This window comes from Lutra lutra, chromosome 14 (assembly GCF_902655055.1).
Source record: "Lutra lutra chromosome 14, mLutLut1.2, whole genome shotgun sequence".
NCBI classification, from domain to species: domain Eukaryota; kingdom Metazoa; phylum Chordata; class Mammalia; order Carnivora; family Mustelidae; genus Lutra; species Lutra lutra.
Genome location: NC_062291.1, coordinates 80,258,472 through 80,279,506, shown reverse-complemented (window position 1 = coordinate 80,279,506; position 21,035 = coordinate 80,258,472). Strand labels below are relative to the sequence as shown.

At 43.2% G+C, this 21,035-nt stretch overlaps 2 protein-coding genes across 10 annotated transcripts in view; one reads left to right on the top strand and one right to left on the bottom strand.

Moving 5' to 3' along the window:
- The window catches only part of IKZF5 (IKAROS family zinc finger 5), a 31,164-nt gene extending 11,463 nt beyond the window's left edge, over nucleotides 1–19,701 (top strand). For 8 of the 9 annotated variants that reach the window (XM_047701776.1, XM_047701779.1, XM_047701777.1 and 5 more), the window contains one exon: nucleotides 995–5,054. In XM_047701776.1, the coding sequence (XP_047557732.1) occupies nucleotides 995–1,938 (944 nt within the window). In that variant the 3' untranslated portion in view covers nucleotides 1,939–5,054. Of the gene's footprint in view, nucleotides 1–994; nucleotides 5,055–18,349; nucleotides 18,353–19,690 lie in introns of those variants that run through there. The other variant, XR_007122627.1, reaches the window with a different exon arrangement.
- Nucleotides 1,975–15,811, bottom strand: PSTK (phosphoseryl-tRNA kinase). The gene is made up of 7 exons (XM_047701784.1): nucleotides 15,104–15,811; nucleotides 12,619–12,910; nucleotides 12,177–12,375; nucleotides 9,309–9,384; nucleotides 8,730–8,823; nucleotides 5,754–5,987; nucleotides 1,975–5,542 (listed from the first exon to the last, which is right to left on the bottom strand). Exons 1-6 carry the CDS (start codon nucleotides 15,317–15,319, stop codon nucleotides 5,788–5,790), a joined length of 1,077 nt encoding a protein of 358 aa, XP_047557740.1. The 5' UTR covers nucleotides 15,320–15,811; the 3' UTR covers nucleotides 1,975–5,542; nucleotides 5,754–5,787.
- Nucleotides 19,702–21,035: the final 1,334 nt, after the last annotated feature.

Genomic DNA, 21,035 nt, shown 5'->3' with positions numbered 1-21,035 from the left:
ACAACATAGAAATGGGAAGTAAGGCCCCATCTAGAGCTTCCCCTTCCTTAGCAGTCTTTCTTCTTGATTCACATTATCTCTCAACATCTGTCTGCTTTTTAGGCTGGGCAGGTTATTGCTGAAGATAGTGTGAAGTGATAAAATGTTTTTATCTTTATGCTTACTAAGTATGTTTCAGTTGCCGACCAGGGACAAGGCTTTTTTTATACAGTTGCAGACTACACTGCTAATCCTCAGGGCTCCTTTGCCCTCCCACCTTCTGAGAAGCCCTCCTTACTGCCCTACCCCGGCGCAAGACCTGGGCGGGTGTCTCACCCTTGTGCCACATGGGGTCTTGTGCTGTGTCTGAGGACAAGGCTCATGCCAGGGCCATGTTTGTGCCCACAGAGCCTAACAGAGCATAGGAAGGACTCAGTACTTATTTGTTCCATTAATGACCAAATCTCCTATTCCAGATATTTATTTTATATATTTGTGCCATTTTCAGCTAACGGCACTGACCCACAGTTGTCCCTTTTGGCAACTGAAGAGGAGAGGAGGAAGATAGAGGTGAAGCACTCGGCCATTTTGAAGGGACACAGCATAATTCATACTTGCATTTCGTTCCATTTTGAGCTTTCTGTTTACTAGAAGGACTTTTCAGAAAAGGTTTTTTGTATTTTTTCCAGAGGAAGGGGTATTGGTGTGTGGATATGTATGAAGAAGTGTTCATGTATAGATGTGTCCATAAACATGTAACTGACACGTACTTTGATAAAGTCATTATTACGGAGGGAATATTACCGTCAGTTTTGCTCTCCTTTCCCCAGATGCCAGTTGAAACCATAACAATTTTTACACTGTATTGACTAATGGAACATACCTACAGATCTCAAATTGTTGCTGATAAGTTAAGCTTTAAGTTGACAGATTTCTCCTAATCAATGGGCAGCACACGAAGCTGTCCATAAATGAGCTACTCTTGCAGTTTCTCCCCATTTTTCTTTTTAAACAGGTGAGAAACCTCATAGATGTCACTTATGTCCATTCGCATCTGCTTATGAGCGTCATCTGGAAGCCCACATGCGTTCCCATACAGGAGAAAAACCATACAAATGTGAATTATGTTCCTTCCGCTGCAGTGATCGAAGTAACCTGTCCCATCATCGAAGGCGCAAGCATAAAATGGTACCAATTAAAGGTACTAGGTCTTCCTTAAGCAGCAAGAAAATGTGGGGAGTTTTACAGAAGAAAACAAGCAATCTGGGCTATAGCAGAAGAGCATTAATCAACTTAAGTCCACCTTCCATGGTGGTTCAGAAGCCAGACTACCTTAATGATTTTACCCATGAAATCCCAAATATCCAGACGGACTCCTATGAAAGTATGGCAAAAACCACATCAGCTGGTGGCCTACCAAGGGACCCCCAAGAACTCATGGTTGACAACCCTTTAAATCAGCTCTCAACTCTGGCAGGACAGTTGTCTAGTTTGCCACCGGAAAACCAAAACCCTGCATCTCCTGATGTAGTTCCCTGCCCCGATGAGAAGCCTTTCATGATGCAGCAGCCCTCCGCCCAAGCAGTGGTTGCTGCTGTGTCAGCAAGTATCCCTCAGAGCTCCTCTCCCACAAGCCCTGAACCTCGGCCGTCACATAGTCAGAGGAACTACAGTCCAGTGGCGGGTCCGAGCAGTGAACCAAGTGCCCACACGAGTACTCCCAGCATAGGAAACAGCCAGCCGAGCACTCCAGCTCCGACCCTGCCGGTCCAGGACCCGCAGCTTCTGCACCACTGCCAGCACTGTGATATGTACTTTGCCGACAATATCCTTTACACTATTCATATGGGATGTCATGGGTATGAAAATCCTTTTCAGTGTAACATATGTGGTTGCAAATGTAAAAACAAGTATGATTTTGCCTGTCATTTTGCAAGGGGACAGCATAACCAACACTGATTGAAACTAATCACATTATGCTTTACTTGGTTTTACCATTTTGTGTTTTATAGTTTTGTTTATTGGTTTTTTTTCGAGGGGGTCATTCTAATAAGGTGTCTGCTAATTTAAAGTCTATATATTTATAGAAAAGTTTGACAGTGGAAACAAATTTTTTTTTTCTATAAATATCTGGTCAGGCTCATTTATGTATTAGAGCAGTGAGACACGCCGGAGTCTGTTTTCTTTCTTTCACTTAGACGGTTGAGAACTGGAGTGCAGTCGTAACCCTAACAGGTATCATTTAAATTCCCCATGCTTGTGGTCCGTAAACACTTCAGAGCTTACTGATACTTGGTATTCAACATACACATCACAGCTAGATATTATTTCTGCCATATTTCAACATGGTCGAATTACCGTCTCTTACAAAGTCTGTTATAAACAGTTGATTTCAGTGTTTGGTAGAGGAATTGCCCTTAACCTCGTTCTCTGTCAACGTGCTGTTTTGTTCACATTGCGGAATGTTCGCAGTATATTCCTTTCACCTGAGGATCACAGAGCTATTTAGGGTAGCAGATCCTTTTTTTTTTTTCCCCCTTAAGGGGAAATGTAAAACAGGTCATTCTTTTAAAATTCAAGTTACAAAAATATGAGTAAAAGTTCTGAAGAGAAACGAAACCTAAATGGAATGGGTTTAATACTTAAAATACCCGTTTATTTAATTTCTAATTTAAGTATGTGTCAAGTTTTCCATTGGATTCTTTTTATTCTGATTTCTTGTAAAAACCACATGAGAATGCTAGAAACATCAGAGGATTATCTTTAAAGATGCCTTTTTGTTTTTTCCTTTTAATTTGAACCTTTAAGTTCTTCACTCTGACGTCATTAGTGTCGGGTGAGTTTGATAAGTACACTGAGAATCTCTTATTCCTCCTATTCCTTTGATGACCAAAGAGGTACAGTAGGAGTCATGCATCTTATTCCTTGGAAATGCAGTCCTTCAAAAGAAAAAAAAAATCTCTGAAGTTTCCATTTCCTGCCTTCTGTCCACTTACTGCCTATAATTTCCAAGAAGAGGTGGGTATAGAAATACATGGGCAAATAGGATGGCGAAGTAATACTTAAAAAAATGAAAACGTGTCCAAAACAAATTCCGGTTTTCCCTTCAGAATTGGCCATTTAAAATATTTTCTGTGAATTCAGCTTGTAATGCTTATTTGCAGTTCTGCCCATTTTTCACGGACAGAGACAAAACTATATGGAGACTGAGTCGTCGCCTTAGTAGGAAAGGGTATAGAAGTGGGAGAATAGATATAAAATGCATTTAAATGTGATAATTGTTTACAAAAATAAGACTTGCTAAATCTAGAATAATTTTGAATAGGAGGCTATTGTTTTTATATTGTGTAATAACTAGCTTACTCTGAAGAGAGCTTGGTCAAACAATAAAATATATTGTTACTAACTGTGGTTTCTGTGTACTTTGCAAAAGCTTCATTTTTAATTTGGTTCAAATCTTGAAAGTGTTGCTAATTGGCTTCTTAAAGAGAATACCCCAACTATGAAGCATTTATTAAGCAAACAGGACCTCCACTCTTCTATAGTAAAGAAAAAGGGAAGGTAGGCAGAACAAGGTCCACCAGAACCCCCCGCGCGGGCCAAGTTAATGGATCTTCTGCCCTCCCTTCCAAATGCTAGAAAGCCATTAAAATGAGCTCTCATGGTTTAACATCCAGTCGAAACTAACCTCAACAGCATTGTTCAAAGAGCAGCGAGGAGTCGGTCCCTCTAACTCTTTCCCTTGCCTGAGGCTTCTGAATCTACAGTTGAGTTTCTCTTGTTGCTTAAATCACTCATTGCTTAGATCAGCTTGAATGCAACCATTTCCAAATGTGGAACTTGGCTCTAGTATTTATTTATTGCCAGAAAGAAACAGGTTGCTGTCATTTGGAAGATTCTGTGATTATTTTCTTCCTTCTCACTTATTTTTCACATAAAAGCAATACCCCAAGATAGAAAAATGAAGGCTTTCATTAAAAGAGAAAGAACCCTCTTGTTAAAACCAGTTTATTAACTTTATATTCTGGGCCAAATAGTGACAAACACTTCTTTTCTGGCAACTAACGATAGACGTTTTGAAGGTACATTTTAAACAGAAAATATCTTTTTTTCATAATTACAAACTAGAATGTATAATTCTAATTTTCTTATGACTTAAAAAGAGCACAGTTGGTATTCCAAAGGTGTCAATGCTTGAGAGCTACAATAAATTCTAAATGCACTAAAGTTTTTGAATCAAATCTACCTTATAAACTTTTTTAGTATTGTATTTTTAAAAAGATTTAGGATTTTATTTAAATTTTCTGTGAGTTAAAATTTTATACATGGAAAGATGATACTATCTTCCATTAAGTGTTGAATACGTTTCTCCCATTTTATTTTTAATTAGATATTTTATAGAAATGAGCTGCTAGGAAAAGCTGAACGTGAACTATTTATAGTACTTTGCTGTTAACAGGCAATGTTCTGAAACTAAATGTATTTTTGTTCAGTGAACATAAGTTTAGATTTTTAAAGTTGGTAGATAATTTATCTCCACTAATATTTTTTTAAAGAAACTGTGAAGAGATTAACGGAATAATTTCATTTCAGATTTTACTAATATAGTATGTAGCTACAACTTCTTGAAATTCAAGTAAAGGCTAGACTTTTGCTTTGAATATTTTCCAGTGCTATTTCATTTTAGAAATAAGTGTTTGCCATTCATCTGCAGAATCGTTTGACAAAGGGAATATTACTTTAAAAATGTTGAGCTAAACCTCATTTTAAGTTCTACAAAAATATTTATCAAGTGGATGTATTATTAAAAAAAAAAAATCCCTGCTAAGGACTTTTTCCTTAAATAGTCTTAGAGGGTATATGATTTCTAGGACTTGTTTTTGTTAATATGTACTTTGATGTAAAGAACATATTTTGTATGCAAAACATAAAACTTGAGTATGGTTGCAAAACACTATATTGTTTAGGGATTCCAGAGAGCAGTTCAATGCTGAAATAACTATCCAGACTGTAGTTCCTATTGTGAATGAAGCTTTGCTTTTGTAATACATGAATAAAAAAAAAAATAACACTTTTCTATTGATCTCGATTTTTCTTCTTTGAAAACTAGGATCCAATTTTCTTAGTAATTTTCCACTATGTAAACTGTTAATAAATTAAAAAAAAAAAACGGTTTTATGGCTGCATTGGTTTGAATCTGTAGAATGCCTTACCCATGAGACGATCGGTCACATGAATTAAAGACAAAAACAGCTCCATGTACCCACATCTCGTCTCCTTCCTAGTCTCTCTGCTTTCCTGAGGATCCATTCAGCAAGACCCCTATCCCACCAGCCCCACCCTAAGGTTTCTGGCACAGAAACGAGGAAGCCTGCCTGCTTCTGATGCCTAATTACCCATGTCATGTCTGACAAATGACTGAAGTTATTTCTGTTATGACAAATGGGTGTTTAGAATGGACTGTTGCTATTTTTTTTTTTTAAAGTAAGTCTTTGGCATTTCCCATCACTGGGTAAGAAGACATCCAGGAACACAAAATTGTTTTAGTTTGTAAAATCTTAACCAAAATCATGGGGCGCCTGGGTGGCTCAGTGGGTTAAGCCACTGCCTTCGGCTCAGGTCATGATCTCAGAGTCCTGGGATCGAGCCCCACATCGGGCTCTCTGCTCAGCAGGAAGCCTGCTTCCTCCTCTCTCTCTGCCTGCCTCTCTGCCTGCTTGTGATCTCTCTGTCAAATAAATAAATAAAATCTTAAAAAAAAAAAAAATCTTAACCAAAATCAGACATTTGATTGGAAGTTCAGAAGTTTTAATGCGGCTTTGAAAAATATTTCTGGACAATGTTGTCTTTCTCATAATGAAAAAAAGAAATAACATCTGATATGTGGATGGTTTGCTGAGAACACAGGTATTTTTTGTTTCCATGTCTTAGTTCCTCCAAAAACTCTGCTTTGAGCTTGTTGAGTTCCTCTGCTAGGAGCTTCAAGTTGAAAGGAAGCACTTGTTCATCTAAAATGAAAAGATACTCTCACAATTATTTGTGTAAACTAATCAGGTTGGGCTGTCTAATAACATCAGGAAATGAATTTGAATACTTCAGACAAACCAATCAGATTATTCTGTTAATAATCACAGTCCAGTAGGTGTCCTATAGAAACAAAGGTCACATTCATGTGACAGCACACAGATCTTTTCAGTACCTGACCACGAAATGCAAGAGCAGAAAAGATAAACCTGAAAAGGATTTTCCTTGTTGTTGACAAGATAGTGATTTAGAGTCTTTGTGAACTAAGAGGCAGTAAGGCCAAAAAGCAGAACGAGGCAATGACATTTCGGTTTGAAGCTGATAAATTCTCTTTAGCAGGGCCATATGATCTATAACCTCCTACGATGATGATGTTCTGTCCTACCCCACCCAGCAGCCACCAGCCACGTGGGTAATGTGACTAAAATAAGACTGTCGTGTTATTAAACAGCTTTGCTGAAATAAAACTGGCAAACCATACACTTCACTGATTTAAACTACGATCTGGCTACCTGCAGGCACCTGCCACTCTCCCCACGGTCCATTCGAGAATGGCTCATCCTCTCAGAAACCTGCGTCCCTTACTCCCACCTGCCTACCCCAGCCTCGGCCCCACCCCGAATCCCTAAGCCACCACTGATGGGCTCGTGGGGCTCCCGATGTCCCGCTTCTGGGCGCCTCATAGGCCGGGACTCAAGCAGCGTGGCTTTGGGTGGTGGCTTCTTCCACTTTGCATACTGTTTTCAGGGTTCATCCTGGCCACCAGGAATAATGCTGACACAAACATTTGTGTACACATTTTGGTACGAACATATGTTGGCAATTCTCTTGAGCAGACACCTAGGAGTGGGCAGGCTGGGCCCCCCCAGTAACGCATTGAACCATTTGAGGAGCTGCTTGGCTGTATGCCAGAGCAGCTGCACCACCACATCCCCACCAGCCGGGCGGGTTTGCGCTCCTCCACGTCCAGCCCGCGCAGGCCCTTCCGGACTCCCTCCGGCCCAGCGGGTGTGCTCGGGAGTCCTCCCTGCGGACTACTGATAATTGTGTTTTCTTTATGGTTTGGCCATCTTTGTATCTACCCTGGGGAAATGTCTATCAGATCCTTTGCCCATTTTTAAAATGTGATTGTCTCTAACGCTGAGTGGGTGGTACCGGTCCTTCACCTATTTTGGATACAAGTCTCTTCTGAGATAAAGGATCCGCAAATACTTTCTCCTGATATGTGGGTTGTCTTTTCCTGTTCTCTGGGTGGTAGGGGAACTGAGTTTTTAATTTCATTTAGGTATGGATCCAGGAGCTAGAAGCACCTCCCTCACATAAATAAATAAACAGACAAATAAAAGTGTCATTTTAATGGGTGAAAAATGAGTCAAGAGTGATTTGGGCATAATCCTATTCCCCCTTCTTCTCTTCATTTTATATAGAAAGCAATAAAGGCAAATGGCTGAGAGAGAACTCCTACAACTATCTTCGTCTCTATTCTAATTATGCTGCTGCTTCTGTTCCAGGCCTCTGGTTTCCAAACTCCAGACTGTAACCTACAAGTGAGATGCAGGTTGCAGGCAGCCGTTTTCTAAAATAAAGTCAAATAGAATGTCGTAGAGCTCGCTCCACATGTGAGGGCTTTGTGAAATTTGTCGCTACGCACGCACATGTTCTTGTACCGGACTACACGCCAGGATACAAGAGAAAATGTGCTTATGGATCATGGTAAAAAAAAAAAAAGTATGAAAAATACCGTATGGTTAGTGTACTGTTTGCTTTTCCAACTTTCTAAGCTTTTGTAAAGGTATTAATAATCAAAGCGGTGATGCAGGGAGCCTAACACAGAAAGCACACACGGGAGGGAGACTTGACTCTGAACCCGGGCTGTCCAAGTGCCTTATAGCTGTTCAGCCTTGGGCAAGTTACTTGACCCTCCCAGAACCTTCATGTCCTATCTGTAAAATTACACTCACCTCATGGGGACACTTAGCATATAAAAACTCAAGAAATGTTAAGCTAACATCAGTTTTTAAATCAAAATTTAAATATAGCAAGGAGTTTGATATTTAAATATTTAAAACCTGAAGGAGTTAATGTTCTAGAACTAGCACATACTCCATTTAAGTTCAGACTGAGGACACACTGAGCTTGCCCATCTGCCAGGTGGCCCCTGAGCACCTCTCCCCATTCCTTCCTCCACCCAACTCAATAGCCCCGTTTTCTGCTCTAGAACATACCAGACAACTTCTCCTCTGGGCTTCTGCATTTGTGGCCACAGCCTAGAGCGATCTGCCACCAGATGACTGCGTGTTCGCTCCTTCTGTTGATTCGTAGCTCCGCTAAAATGTCATCGCTGAGAAGCCTTCCAGACTATCCTTAAAGAGAAGCTCTCCCATCACTCTGCATCACCCTTCCCTACTTTATGTTTCTCCAGCGCCTCAGCCGATACTCACTATCTGTCGTCTGTCTGCTCAGTATAACGCGCTGCTCCCTACTGATGCCCCGGCATCTAGAATAAAGCCTAGTGCCGAGGAGCCACTCAATAAAAATGTACTGGACGGACGAAGACCCTGTTCCAGGGGTTGGATATTTAGTTTTTACATAACCAAGCTGCATACTGAAACCGGAACATGATGTGAATGTTAGGACTGAGAGCTAATAAGCCACCCGCTGTGTCAAGGGGACAGGAACAGCAGCAGCGTCGGACCAACCAAACCCCAGAAAACCACCCAGCATACCTTTTGCCTCTTTCATCGTCTGAGAGACAATCCTTCGGAGCGTCTGGTCGGCTTGATGCAGAACATTAGTTGAACAAATGATTCTGTCTGTTTCCTATGGAACACAGACATTGTTATGGGAAGTTTTGTAAGAGAGATGGCTAAAGTAGGATGCGTATTCGATGGGACGAAAAGATAAGTGAAGGTGGCTTTTCGGTTCCCAATCTCCTTCCCTAGAAGATGGGCCCATCTAGACCGCAGGTGCTGGTGAATGTCTAGACACGGGCTCTCCAGCAACAACAGCAACACACCCCGTTTCCAGTGTTTGTCCGTGTCCCCAGTGCACGTATTTCTGTCCTTGCCCATTTCAAGTCACCAACACCAGCATGATGGCAACAGGCTCCGATATTCCTGAGAGTTGGACAAATGGCTCTGGCCAGCTGATGCCCCACCACAGCCTGGAGCAGAGAAGCGGGAGCACCGTGGAGACGCCAAGGCAGTGGCCACGCATTTTCCATATTTTACCCACTCAGCTCAAAAAGACCCTCCTTCCGAAAGTGGTGCCTTCCCATTTATGCTAAATGTATCCAGAAGATTTACCTTTTGTTCCACATTGTCCTCAATATATTTTACTGGATTCTCCAAAGCAGTAAGCAATAAATCAGTCAACTCCAGGCTGCAAGAAAGAGAAGGGGAGATAAAATAAATCCCTATATCAAACATCCTTTAAAAAAAGAACCAAAAACTTGTGTTTATGAACACTAAAGTGAAGTCTAGAGGAATAAAAGTGGTGTAACCCAAAGGCCCTAAGCCAAAGGGGGGAAAATGAAACAATTTGGAAGCTACCTTCTACTTTCAAAGTCTAAAAGTAGAAGCTTAAAACAAATTATAAGGCAAAAGAATCCTCTTATTTGAAAAAAATATTAATTTCTTAAGATTCATTTCAATAAGCTTTGAAAAAGACATTCTCCTATTTCCCTCATCAAGTGCTAAATGTCAGTCCGCCATAGCTCCACTCCGTGCCCTGAAGGAGGATACTCAGTCTGTACTTCTGGCCTCTGCTTGTTTACCTGATGTAGGTTGGAGAAGTTCCCCACTGGTCAAGGGGCCACGGAGGGCTGAGGGTGAATTCATTCATTCATTTAACGAGGTTTTACTGAGTATCTTCTTATATGAAAAATACAAACACCGTACGAGACGTTGTGCGCTAAGCAGGAAGTGCAGTGAAACCCCCACTGTCTCTAAGCCTGGTGATGGCTACGTTGTCTGTCTCATTACTTCAGCAAAAAGTTATAACTTCAGACAGTGATGAGTGGATGAATGAAGGCAATAAACAAAATGATGGTGTGAAGAGTGTGGCCCGTTAGTCCAACGAACACTCCCCACATTAGTTAGGATGGGCAGGAAAGTCAATCACGCATAGTGAGTGCGAAGGGTAGAGGCGACAGCAAGTACAAAGTCCCGGAGGCAAGAACAAGCTCCCCCTGTTCACGGAACAAAGGCCAGTTTGGTTGAAAAGCGGCAAAGGGGGAAAGTAGTAGGATAGGAGGTTGCAAAGTGAACTGGGGTGAAAACACGTACTTTATGGTAAGGAGTCTGAATTCTACTACTCCGAGTACAGAGGGAACCACTGAAGCTATTTAGGCCAGCGGGAGTTAAAGCTCAACTTCAAGATGATCTTTCTCACGCTGAAAAGAGCCAACTTCTGGAGTGAGTGAGATCGTGCTGGGTCCAAACCAGGGGTCTGCCACTTACTACCTGGATGTGTCAACCGGCTTACCTGCCGGTCATCACATCTATAAAATGGGGATAATTCTATTTATCCTCAAGAGTTGTTTGTGGGGATTGAATGAGATTAAACATAGGAAGCGTTCAGTACATGCCCAATACAGAGTATCTGCTCACCAGCCGTTCCTGTGAGCAGTAACACTACCAGCGGCAGTGGTGGTGAAGTAGTACTTTATAGAAGCCTGGAAAATGTATGCTTGTCAGATCATCTTTCAACTTCTAATACAAGGCTACCAGGCTTCAAACAACCCCTTCACTGGTGCTGTGACTATTCTGGACATGCGAGAACAGGTGGCCAGCTTCCAAAGACCCAAGACAAAACAGACTGTGCTAAGCGTTGGCAAAAGCATGGGAGAAACACTCTTCCTTCCTTTTTGCAAGAACTGGCCCTCCCTGGTCTCAGAGCATTGAGAACATTAGGCCACTCTCATGGGATAGACACCTGGAGGCCTCAACCAGCCATTCACTTCCAAAGGAAAAAATTTCAAGTATTCCAGAGTGAGCAAGAATCAGCTGTTTATGCACCTGCTCAAAGTTTCAGGATATTACAAGTTAAAATTAGAAAACTCAGCAGTAGCTTATTTCATAAACCTATAAACAATAGTCACTTAAATCCAATTTTTTTTTAGCATGTTCAAGTATGTATTAAGAAATGGGTGGAAACGTTATCTTAGAACTAAACATTTTGAGGAATGAATTTTAAAAATTAGCCTTTTAAAAATGACTGATCTGGGGCGCCTGGGTGGCTCAGTTGCTTAAGCCTCTGCCTTCCGCTCAGGTCATGATCTCAGGGTCCTGGGATGGAGCCCCACCTTGGGCCCCCTGCTCAGTGGGGAGTCTGCTTCTCTCTCTCCCTCTGCCTGCCACTCCCTCCCCCCGCCCCGCCACTCATGCTCTCTCTCAAATCTTTAAAAAAAAAACCCAAAAACTGCTGATGCCCCGTGGACAACAGTTAGGGGCTGAGGAAACGTGGGGAATACAGCTCTGGAACTCTGCTGTCGGACACAACAGCCACTAGCTACAAGAGGCTGTTTACATTTAAAACAATTAAAATAAAATTTTAAATTTCGGCCCTCAGAGGCACTGGCTGTGTTTCAAGAGCTCAACGGTCACAGGTGCCCTGCAGGCACTACTCTGGATGGTACAAATAGAGACCATTTCCATCAGCAGTGAAAATTCCATTAGAAATGTGCTGCTGTAGAACTCCCAAGACACAGACCATGCACGGAAGCACTAGCACTACAGCCCAGAAGCCTCACACACATGCAGCAGTATAATGACAGGGAGGTTTAAGGCAAAATTCGGACCCTGCCCCTCCCACCCATTTTCTTTCTAGAGGAAAATGACCAGGCAAACTCTTTAGACTGTGCTAACGTTGTAGCGAGAGTTTCAAAGATGCGCCCTACTCTGCATTCCCTGCTCTGACCTCTCACGACAACACAGTCTTAACGAGAGTCCACGTTTGCACACAAACTCGGGTTCACATCTCAGCTGCTGCAAGCTCGAGGACTCTGGGCAAAGTAACTTTCTCACTCAGTTGCCTCCTCTCCATAAAGGGAAGACAACAATCTCTCTCCAGCGCTTGTGGAAGGATTAACCAAGGGGCCAGGAGTCAAGCAAGGAGCACAGCTGGCCGGGCTCAGGGAGGCAGCTGGTGAAGGTCAGCTTTGTGTGGGGTACCTGGCCTCAGAAGAACACGGCGTACTCTCAATTGTGAGGCTGTTGTGTTCCCAAGCATTTTTCCCAGGGTTGGGCTTTTCTATCTTTGTTGCCATCAGGTGGATGGTCTCGGCAGGCAGAGCCTGGGGTCTCTGATCATTCCTCTGCAAACAGGTCTCGAGAGAACAGTCTAAAAAGAGCTGGCAGAAGCCTAATGAATCTGAAAACGTTAAACCACAAAATTACTGATGTACTGTTTTTTTCCAAAATGTGACATAAACAAATTAGAAAAATGATACCGGCAGCAGCAGGAAAAACCATTTGCAAAGCTGAACATAAAATAGCTTCAAAAATTAAGTAAAGCGATACTAACTTCCCCATCCAATTAAATTCTCACTAAGAATGATAATGATTTTGATAGGCAAACAAGTGTCTGTGTGTAAGAAAAAAATGTTTGAATTACATTTCCGAGCCAGTTGGTAGACTTCGTATCTCATACTTTGATAATAAAAGTTGTCATCTAAAATCAAAAACAAAGGTCTAGAAACAGCAGTCTTCGTTAAGAGGTAGCAAGACTGGGTTTCCAGCACAGCAGAAGATAACAGATCTTGATCCTTTAAGCAGGCTATAAAATCCTCCCACATGGCTGCGGTCCTGTTGGGTGGGGCAGACATCTGACACGTGTTCATGACAGCCATCAAGAAGTATTCTAGATACCTCAACAGTTCCTGTCGAAGCAATTTCCATTGCGATGGCTGCAAAAGATGGAAGAATGACAATTTATGCCGGGCTCTGGCCAGCAGGGTGGTCACGATTAACTGCCACCCACCGCACATGAACATTTCAGCTCACAGCGCTGCACCATTTGGAATTCTCTGAGCACAACCTGTTCTGTCATGCCTCTGTATCTCAGTATACATGGTTTCCTCTGCCCACAAACTCCTACTCCCTGATGTTAGTCCTCTGAAGTCTCCTCAGACTCAGTCACACAGGAGGCAGCTCAGAATCTCCCTTGCCTACATGGCATCCTGCTCTAGCAGAGGGTTTAGGCATTTGTTTTCACATCTCTATTTCTCTGCTAGATCAATCATCCGCTGTTACCCTCCAGGAGAAATGAGGAGCCAAAATCAATATCCTGCTGAAATAAAAATAGTCTGGCTTAGATACAGCTATGCTGGTTTGCTGTTGAAATGAGGAAAGTTGTGGACGGAAAAGATCAGCTCAAAGGTGCCTGGGTCAAGATGAAAAGATTTCAGGCTAACAACAGAGTTGAAACAGGATGGGGAACGACAGAGAAGGCAGACGGAGGGAAGAGAATAAATAACTTGAGAATACAGGTAATCTTGTGCTGCTCAAGGACTGTGGATAGCAGGGACAGAGTTATGAGGTCTAGGCTGGAGAAAACATAGGAACACCAGAAAAGGATCCCTCTCCCACCTGTCCATGCCCTGCCACATCAACTGAGATTATACCATATACAACAAATACATCGCCTAAACCTACTGAAAAGGAAACAAGATCATTTCCTAGAAGGTGAGATTTCCTGCCCATGGTGACTAGATGAGTCCCACGGGCTTCATCTGTAGGGAGGAGTGGAAAAAAATATAATAAAAGCGAGGAAAAAGCCCAGCAATACAACAATCCCTATCAACAGCTTTCAGCTTTCCCTCAAGTGGTGAAAATACTACCGTCCAACTAAATCTCGTACTGTCCAGGATTTGATACTGCATTTGCCTCACAATTAAACAAGAATAGGAAAGTATGGGGCACCTGGGTGGCTCAGTGGGTTAAAACCTCTGCCTTTGGCTCAGGTCATGATCTCAGGGTCCTGGGATTGAACCCCACATCGGGGTCTCTGCTCATCAGGGAGCCTGCTTCCACCCCCCCCCCCCCCCGCACCCGCCCCCGCCTGCCTCTCTGCCTACTTGTGATCTGTCTGTCAAATAAATAAATAAAATCTAAAAAAAAAAAGAATAGGAAAAGTATATATAATCTTGCTGGAGCAGTCCAAAATGTCTCCATCTAGCAAATGTACATTTGTACATATATATTTACAGAGTGGAATCACATCAAATTTGCACGTTATTTACGTGCATCCATCTACACTAGGGTATTAAACGACAAACACAATTTCATTTTTCAGAATCTGTCAGAGGATCTGCTATAGAGTGAGAGTGAGGTGGGAGATACAAATCTACTCTCCCCGCCCAGAGCTCTGTTTTTATATGCTTCTCCAAGGGGATGCACCTCACTGTGCTGAGTGTGATCTGAAGGCCTAAAGTGTGCAGTTGGAACGTACAAGCTGGTTACTGAACAGAAGCCCATTACTTCATCTGTGGCCAGTTAAGGGACCACCATGTTTTCCTATGCTGGCAGAGGCAGATTCACCCTGAGATGAATGAAGAGTGAGCTTCAGAGGCCTGACCCTTCATTTGTACAGCCACTTTCTACTATCACGGGAGGGACCCTAGGAATTTTATTTATAATTCTGTATCTTTTTTCTTAAAAATTTTTTTTTCCTGCAAATTGTATAAACTTAGAATAGATCCACAAAGATTTGCCCGTGGCTGGATGTTAAACGGGCTGTGTTGACATTTTTAAGAGATTCCGCCCCTTCCTAAGGCCAATCTTCCTGAAGGATCTTTCAAGAGCATTCCTGACCACGGGGGTGGGGGCTCCCTCTTGCACGCTGACGACACCTGCGCTGCCTTGAGCCTCCCTCTGTAGAAGGGACAGTACAAACAGGCCCCACAGAAACACACAAATCTCTACAACGAATTACTCTAAGATGGAGTCAGCACAGTCTGTGCTAAACCAACTCCACGAATCCAGGTCTCTCCCGCTCTATCAGGCGCGCCCCTCCCACACTAGGTGTAGCCCCGCATTTTAGTAGGACGCCCCCCTTCCTTCCACAACCGGGGTCTCGGCCCCGCCCCCTCCGTACTGACCAATGGCCGCGCGCTCGCCTGCTCCAGGAACGCGTCCGGAATGACGTCATCATAGGTGACCACGCCGACGGCCCAGCCCCGCTCCTGCCGCAGCCGGTGGCTGAGGGCCCGCGCGAAGGTCGATTTTCCTGCTGCCGGCAGGCCGCAGAGAAGGCAGAGGCCTACCTCCCGCGGCCTCTCGCTGCGCGCTCCGCTGGCGTCCTCCGCGGTCTTCATGCTGTAGCGGGAGACGGAAGGCGGCGGGGAGCTCCGTCTCCGAAACCGTCCGCGCAGCGCGCACGCGCAGTGGTTGTGCCGCCTGGGGCCGGGAGGGAAAGACCGGCGCGTCTTCCGATCCCCACACGGTGCACGGTCCTGCGGGCTCCGCGATCTCCTCGTGGTCACTGGAACCGCTGGTGCCGAGCTCTTTGTGGGGCGAGTCGTCTAGGCTGGGGACCACGGCGATGCGTTTCCTGACTCCTGGACATTACCCAAAGGGTCAGAGAGTTGGAGTGGTCAGATTTATCCTCCCTCCTGGAAACTTGCAAGCCATCGAGAATTGCACCTCGGTTTCATTAAGGCGAGGTGCTTGGAAAATCCCGGAAGAGACTCTGAGCGTCTTCCCCCAGCGGTCTTTGAAAGGGCAATTGCTGTTAGAATGTAAGGCGGAGTCGACAGTCCCACGCCGCCGCTCCGCTGCCCCTCCTAAATGCGACAGGTGGAGGGCAGGGTAAACACTGGTCACTGCGCCCGGAGTTGGCGGCAAGTGCGAAAAGGTGGAGGCAGGACAGGAACATCCCGAGACCTCCGTTCCAGTGTATTCATGCAGAGGACCGTAGGTATTTTAGTGTTAAAGGAGACGTACTAGGCTGTGGGGAGGTAGAAAGTTCCTTGGAGTTGTGATGTAGAGAAGCTGAATTCGGATTCTAACTTTCATTTTATTTTAAAGGGGATTACTTCTTAGTCACAAAGTGGTGTGTTCAAAATGTGTGCAGAGGTTAGAATCAATAAAGGGGGGATACAATCAATAACGCAATGTTAAATCTGATATAGTTTGACTACAGAGGATGTACACATACATTTTCTCTTGAAGGTGAGCCGTGAGTTAAACATAGTCATTTCAGGATTTGGTCATCGGTCCAGTGCAAGAACGAGAAAGGAATGTTATGTCAGTGGGGCAGCAAGCCCAAGGTCCCCAGCTGAGAGTGAGTATGGGGGTGGCTGCTGAGTCAGAGTGCCCAAAGCTCAAACGGCGTTAGCAATGAAGATAGAGTACTTTGGGCAGAAATCTAGTTCATTTATTGAGCCTGAGTAGGTAGCTATTTGGAACTTTAAAAGCCTTGCTTACACCTCCTTTCCCTCCCACCTCAGCTGATTTTTTTTTTTTAAAGATTTTATTTATTTATTTGACAGACAGAGATCACAAGTAGGCAGAGAGGCAGGCAGAGAGAGAGGAGGAAGCAGGCTCCCCGCTGAGCAGAGAGCCGCATGTGGGGCTTGATCCCAGGACCCTGAGATCATGACCTGAGCTGAAGGCAGAGGATTTAACCCACTGAGCCACCCAGGCGCCCCCCACCTCAGCTGATTTAAGGAAAAAGCTGGGTATACTCAGAACTTTGGGGAGGAAAAGGACCCAAACTTTCATTGCTGGTAGATCTAGTACCTATATTCAGACTGATCTGATTGTTGGTGTCATTGTAGTAGTTACAGGGGACAACAGACGGGACCAAAAAGCAATCCCATCCTCAGGAGACATTTGTGGCCCATTTTACCTCACCTACATAATTTGAAGGGGACAGATCCCTCCTATTTACGATGTTAAACTTGATTTAAATCACTCTTAGATTGGTTGTCACATGGCACTCTAAGTGCAGCCTCAATTGTCCTCATTCCCTTCCTTCTGATCCTCAGAAGCAAGGAGGTTGGTCAGTAACCTTCATGCTGGAGCAGGCAGTCTGCTTTGAACCCTGGGGTGAGACTGCATGACATGCCTCCCCTTCCTAGTTCTAGTCCATCAGTTATGGCCCTCAGAGCCCTGGGCATTGCCCGGGACCTTTGCTGGGACCGACTACCACATAGGTTGTAGGAAGTGCTCAGCACCCAATTTCAATTTTTGCCTCAGCTAATTGTCCCATGTTGGAAGCTGTTCATTTGTTTCTTCTCACGAGAGCTTTCAATTCATTCTGACTCAGCTGCCTGTCCTTAAGGGGAACTATATTCATCTGAGAGCAAGTGAACTTAAAGAGCTATGTGTGACTCCTCTGGGTTTCAGTCTCCTGATCTGTATAAGTCTGCAGAGGGGCGCTTAGAAACTCTGAGATTCCACCTTTTGACATCCCCAGTATCTTCAGAAGGTGTCCTGTGGTTAACACTGTTTTCTGCCGACTCAGCACTCAAGTTCTTCAGTTGCTAACAGAAACACTAACAATCTAGTTTGACAAAGCCCTGATTTCCTTAATCACAGTAATGCGAGTAAAACCTCATTCCTCACCTCTTTTGCCAATTTCTTTTTTCTTTACTAATTCCTAGAGCTAAGCCTTCTGGAACCCCTTTCTAGTCAGACTTAAAAATATCTTGACCTGGGGCACCTGGGTTGCTTCGTCTATCAAGTGTCAGAACTCTTGATTTTGGCTCAGGTCATGATCTCAGGGTTGTGGGATCAGCTCCATCGGGCGCCTTGCTCAGTGCGGAGTGTGAAGTCTCTCCCTCCCTCTGCCCCGCCCTTCTCGAATAAATAAATAAATCTTAAAAAAAAAAAAAAAAAGTACCTTGACCTGCTTTACCTTAACCCAAACATGGCATTGCAAACATGACACTCACAACCTCTCCAAACTCTCACTTCCCATTACGAGATTAACTAAGACATGTTATTCCATAACCCAGTAGACAATTAGGAAGTACTTGTCCCCTCAGCTGCCACCTCCTCAGAGGCCTGTGAAAACGAACTTTCTTTGCTCTCCAGCAAGGTATCTGTTCATACCCATTTCAAAAACTTCTGTAAATTTCAGGCCAGTGTAAAACTTGCAAGCTTACTGGCTCCTTTTTCTATACTGTCAATATCGCTTCCAGTTGGATCATCTTCACATCACCAATCTTATCTTCCTATTGAGTTTTTAAAAAACTTAACAAAGGTAACCTAAAATGTGAGCCAGATACTGAAATGTTACCAGATCTGGAACTAATCTTAAAATATGTAGTGTTTTTCTGATTTCTCAAAGACCATTCTGCCCCTGGTATGGTGAGGTGAGTAAATGTGGTATGTGAAAGCGTGTAAATGATCTACTGTACTGAAAGTGGGTACTGAGACCAGAATAATCATTAATCTCATTAACTCTAAGAACCACCAAAGTGGCTGAGGAAAGACCACAGGTACAAAAAGCAGTTCTGCTAAGATAAAGGAGGATCTGGGGCAACATCGGATTCATAGTAACAACGATGGAACAGATTTCAGTGTCCTTTGTGGTTTCTTAAGCTTTCAGACCAACTCCCTTGGAAGAAAATTCCAATGAGCTTTCTCACTATTTCCTTACTTCCTACAATTGTTCTGTTTTAAATAGTTAAAAAGATGTTTAAAACAAACTCAACAGTCCAATAAATGAGCTATATTTTAACACTGAAAATTACTCAATGTTTGGTACTTGTGTACCAGATACTGTGTTAAATGCTGGGTATCCACATGTAAAGACATCTTCTGCAGTTAAAAAACAAAACAAACAAAAAAAACCCCTCATAGTTTATTTGAGGAAAGTGAGAAAAGTACAATGTCCACAGCATTTGGAGATAAATTTAACTATCAACTAAGAAAATTTACCTTGGCTGTTCACGTTATAGTATATATAAAAGTACAGCTATCAGAAGTAAAACTGGTATAAGGATTTTATAGTTTTCCCTTATCCTGAAATCCAATATTATAACCTATCCCTGGAGGAACATTAACATATCTCAAAATTCTGTAATTTTGCATAAAGATGGATACTTTTAAGAGGAATATTCAAAAATGAGTTATGAGCATATTATGTAGAATTTTTGATGTGTACTTATTCAGAATGTGCAAGTGTCACAAAAACAAAAAATTGCAAAATACATCTTATAGTTCATTTAGCTTGGATGCTACTTTCCTTCATTATAAATTTACCAAAAGAAGAGATGGTTCACCCAGAAGTCACTGCTGAGTCTCCAAGAATGTGGGATAAAACAGTCCCATGCAACAGGTCCATTTACAAAAGTTCATGTTAAGTCAGTTATTCTGAAGCTGGTGTGGACTTTTCCACAGATCCCATATTAGTCATGCTGGTTACTTCTTCAGTCTTTTTACTGGATTCATTCCCATCAGTGTACATCACTGTAGATTCAAGCAGAACAAGTTAATTTTTTTAAATTATGAAGATAAAGCATACAAAACCTCTTTGCAGTTTTCAATAATTTAAGGGAATAAAGGGGTCTTAAAATGAAAGTGTTTAAGAATCTGTTGTAAGGCACACACAGCGACAAGACATAGTTATGTGATTCCTACCTACCTTATCCCTAATACCTCTATTTGTATTTTAAAGAAATCTCTTCCCTTAGTTTTATTTTTAAATTATTCTCTTTACTAAGACTCTTGGGTAGTGATGGTGGGCAGCACTGGGAAGCAAGAAAAGCCTGTAACAATAGCATGGGGTTCTTTTTTAAAGCCATGAACACTATCCCCTAATAAAACTCTACAGGGGCACCTGGGTGGCTCAGTCAGTTAAGCATCCAACTCGATTTTGGCTAAGGTCATGATCTCAGAGTCGTTGGGGGTCAGTCATGTAGGCAGAGTGCACCCGTGTGCTGACGTTATTCGGTTTTCAACCCTTTCAGAAGTCAATCTAATAGAATGTGACCCTTCATCATAAATCGTATTGTTTAGCATGACCTAGAGATGGTGGGCCCCCAAGTCCCTAGTTAAAAGACAGTTTAATCAAGCAGGATATTCCAACAGCTGAGAGGATATTTTCAGGAGCTGGGCAACTGCAAGTCTTTTTTTGGAAATGTGCAAGTTTTGAACAAGTTAATCCTTTTAAGGATTTAAGTTCCTATAACCACCTTGATGGGGAGTACGCTCCAGATTCCTCATCCTCCATCATCCCCCAGGTGCTGTCTGATCATCCTGGCATCACATCAAAAATTCTGTTAGGCTGGCTTAGCCAGAACTCCCCTAACCCCTGATGATTTCTCTTAGTAATTTTCAACCAGACTCCCCACCTGTTCCTTGGGCATAAATTCCTACTTGCCCACACTATATTCAGAATGGAGCCTCTTTCCATATGGACCTCTTTCTCTCATTGTCCTAGTTCTGAATAAAATGTTTTTACCATCCAGCTCTGGTTTTTCTTGACATACTTAAAAAGGGCAAGCATAATACAGAGGAATTAGCTTAATTCTATAGGAAAAGGAATATCAGCTGGTTATGAATGATAAACACGTAGGAAAAGGAATATCAGCTGGTTATGAATGATAAACACGATATTCCCGGGACGCCTGGGTGGCTCAGTTGGTTAAGCAGCTGCCTTCGGCTCAGGTCATGATCCCAGCGTCCTGGGATCGAGTCCCACATCGGGCTCCTTGCTTGGCGGGGAGCCTGCTTCTCCCTCTGCCTGCCATTCTGTCTGCCTGTGCTCGCTCGCTCTCCTCTCTGACAAATAAATAAAATCTTTAAAAAAAAAAACCACGATATTCCCTACATACCCGCAAAAGGGGCATTCCACCTGGAGGGGAAAGTATGTGTGCGTGTGGCGGGGAGGCAGTATGTGGGAAGAGGCAGGCAAGAGTCACAGTACAAAGGGCTTTGTAAGTCATGCTAAGCAGTAAAGGTAACGATGACATCAAGCACTAGAAGAAAAAGAGGGCAGTGCAGAGGATGGAATGGAGGTTATGAGAATGAAGGCTTATGACAGTAAAGAAACTCCAGGAATTGCTCAGATGAAAGCTA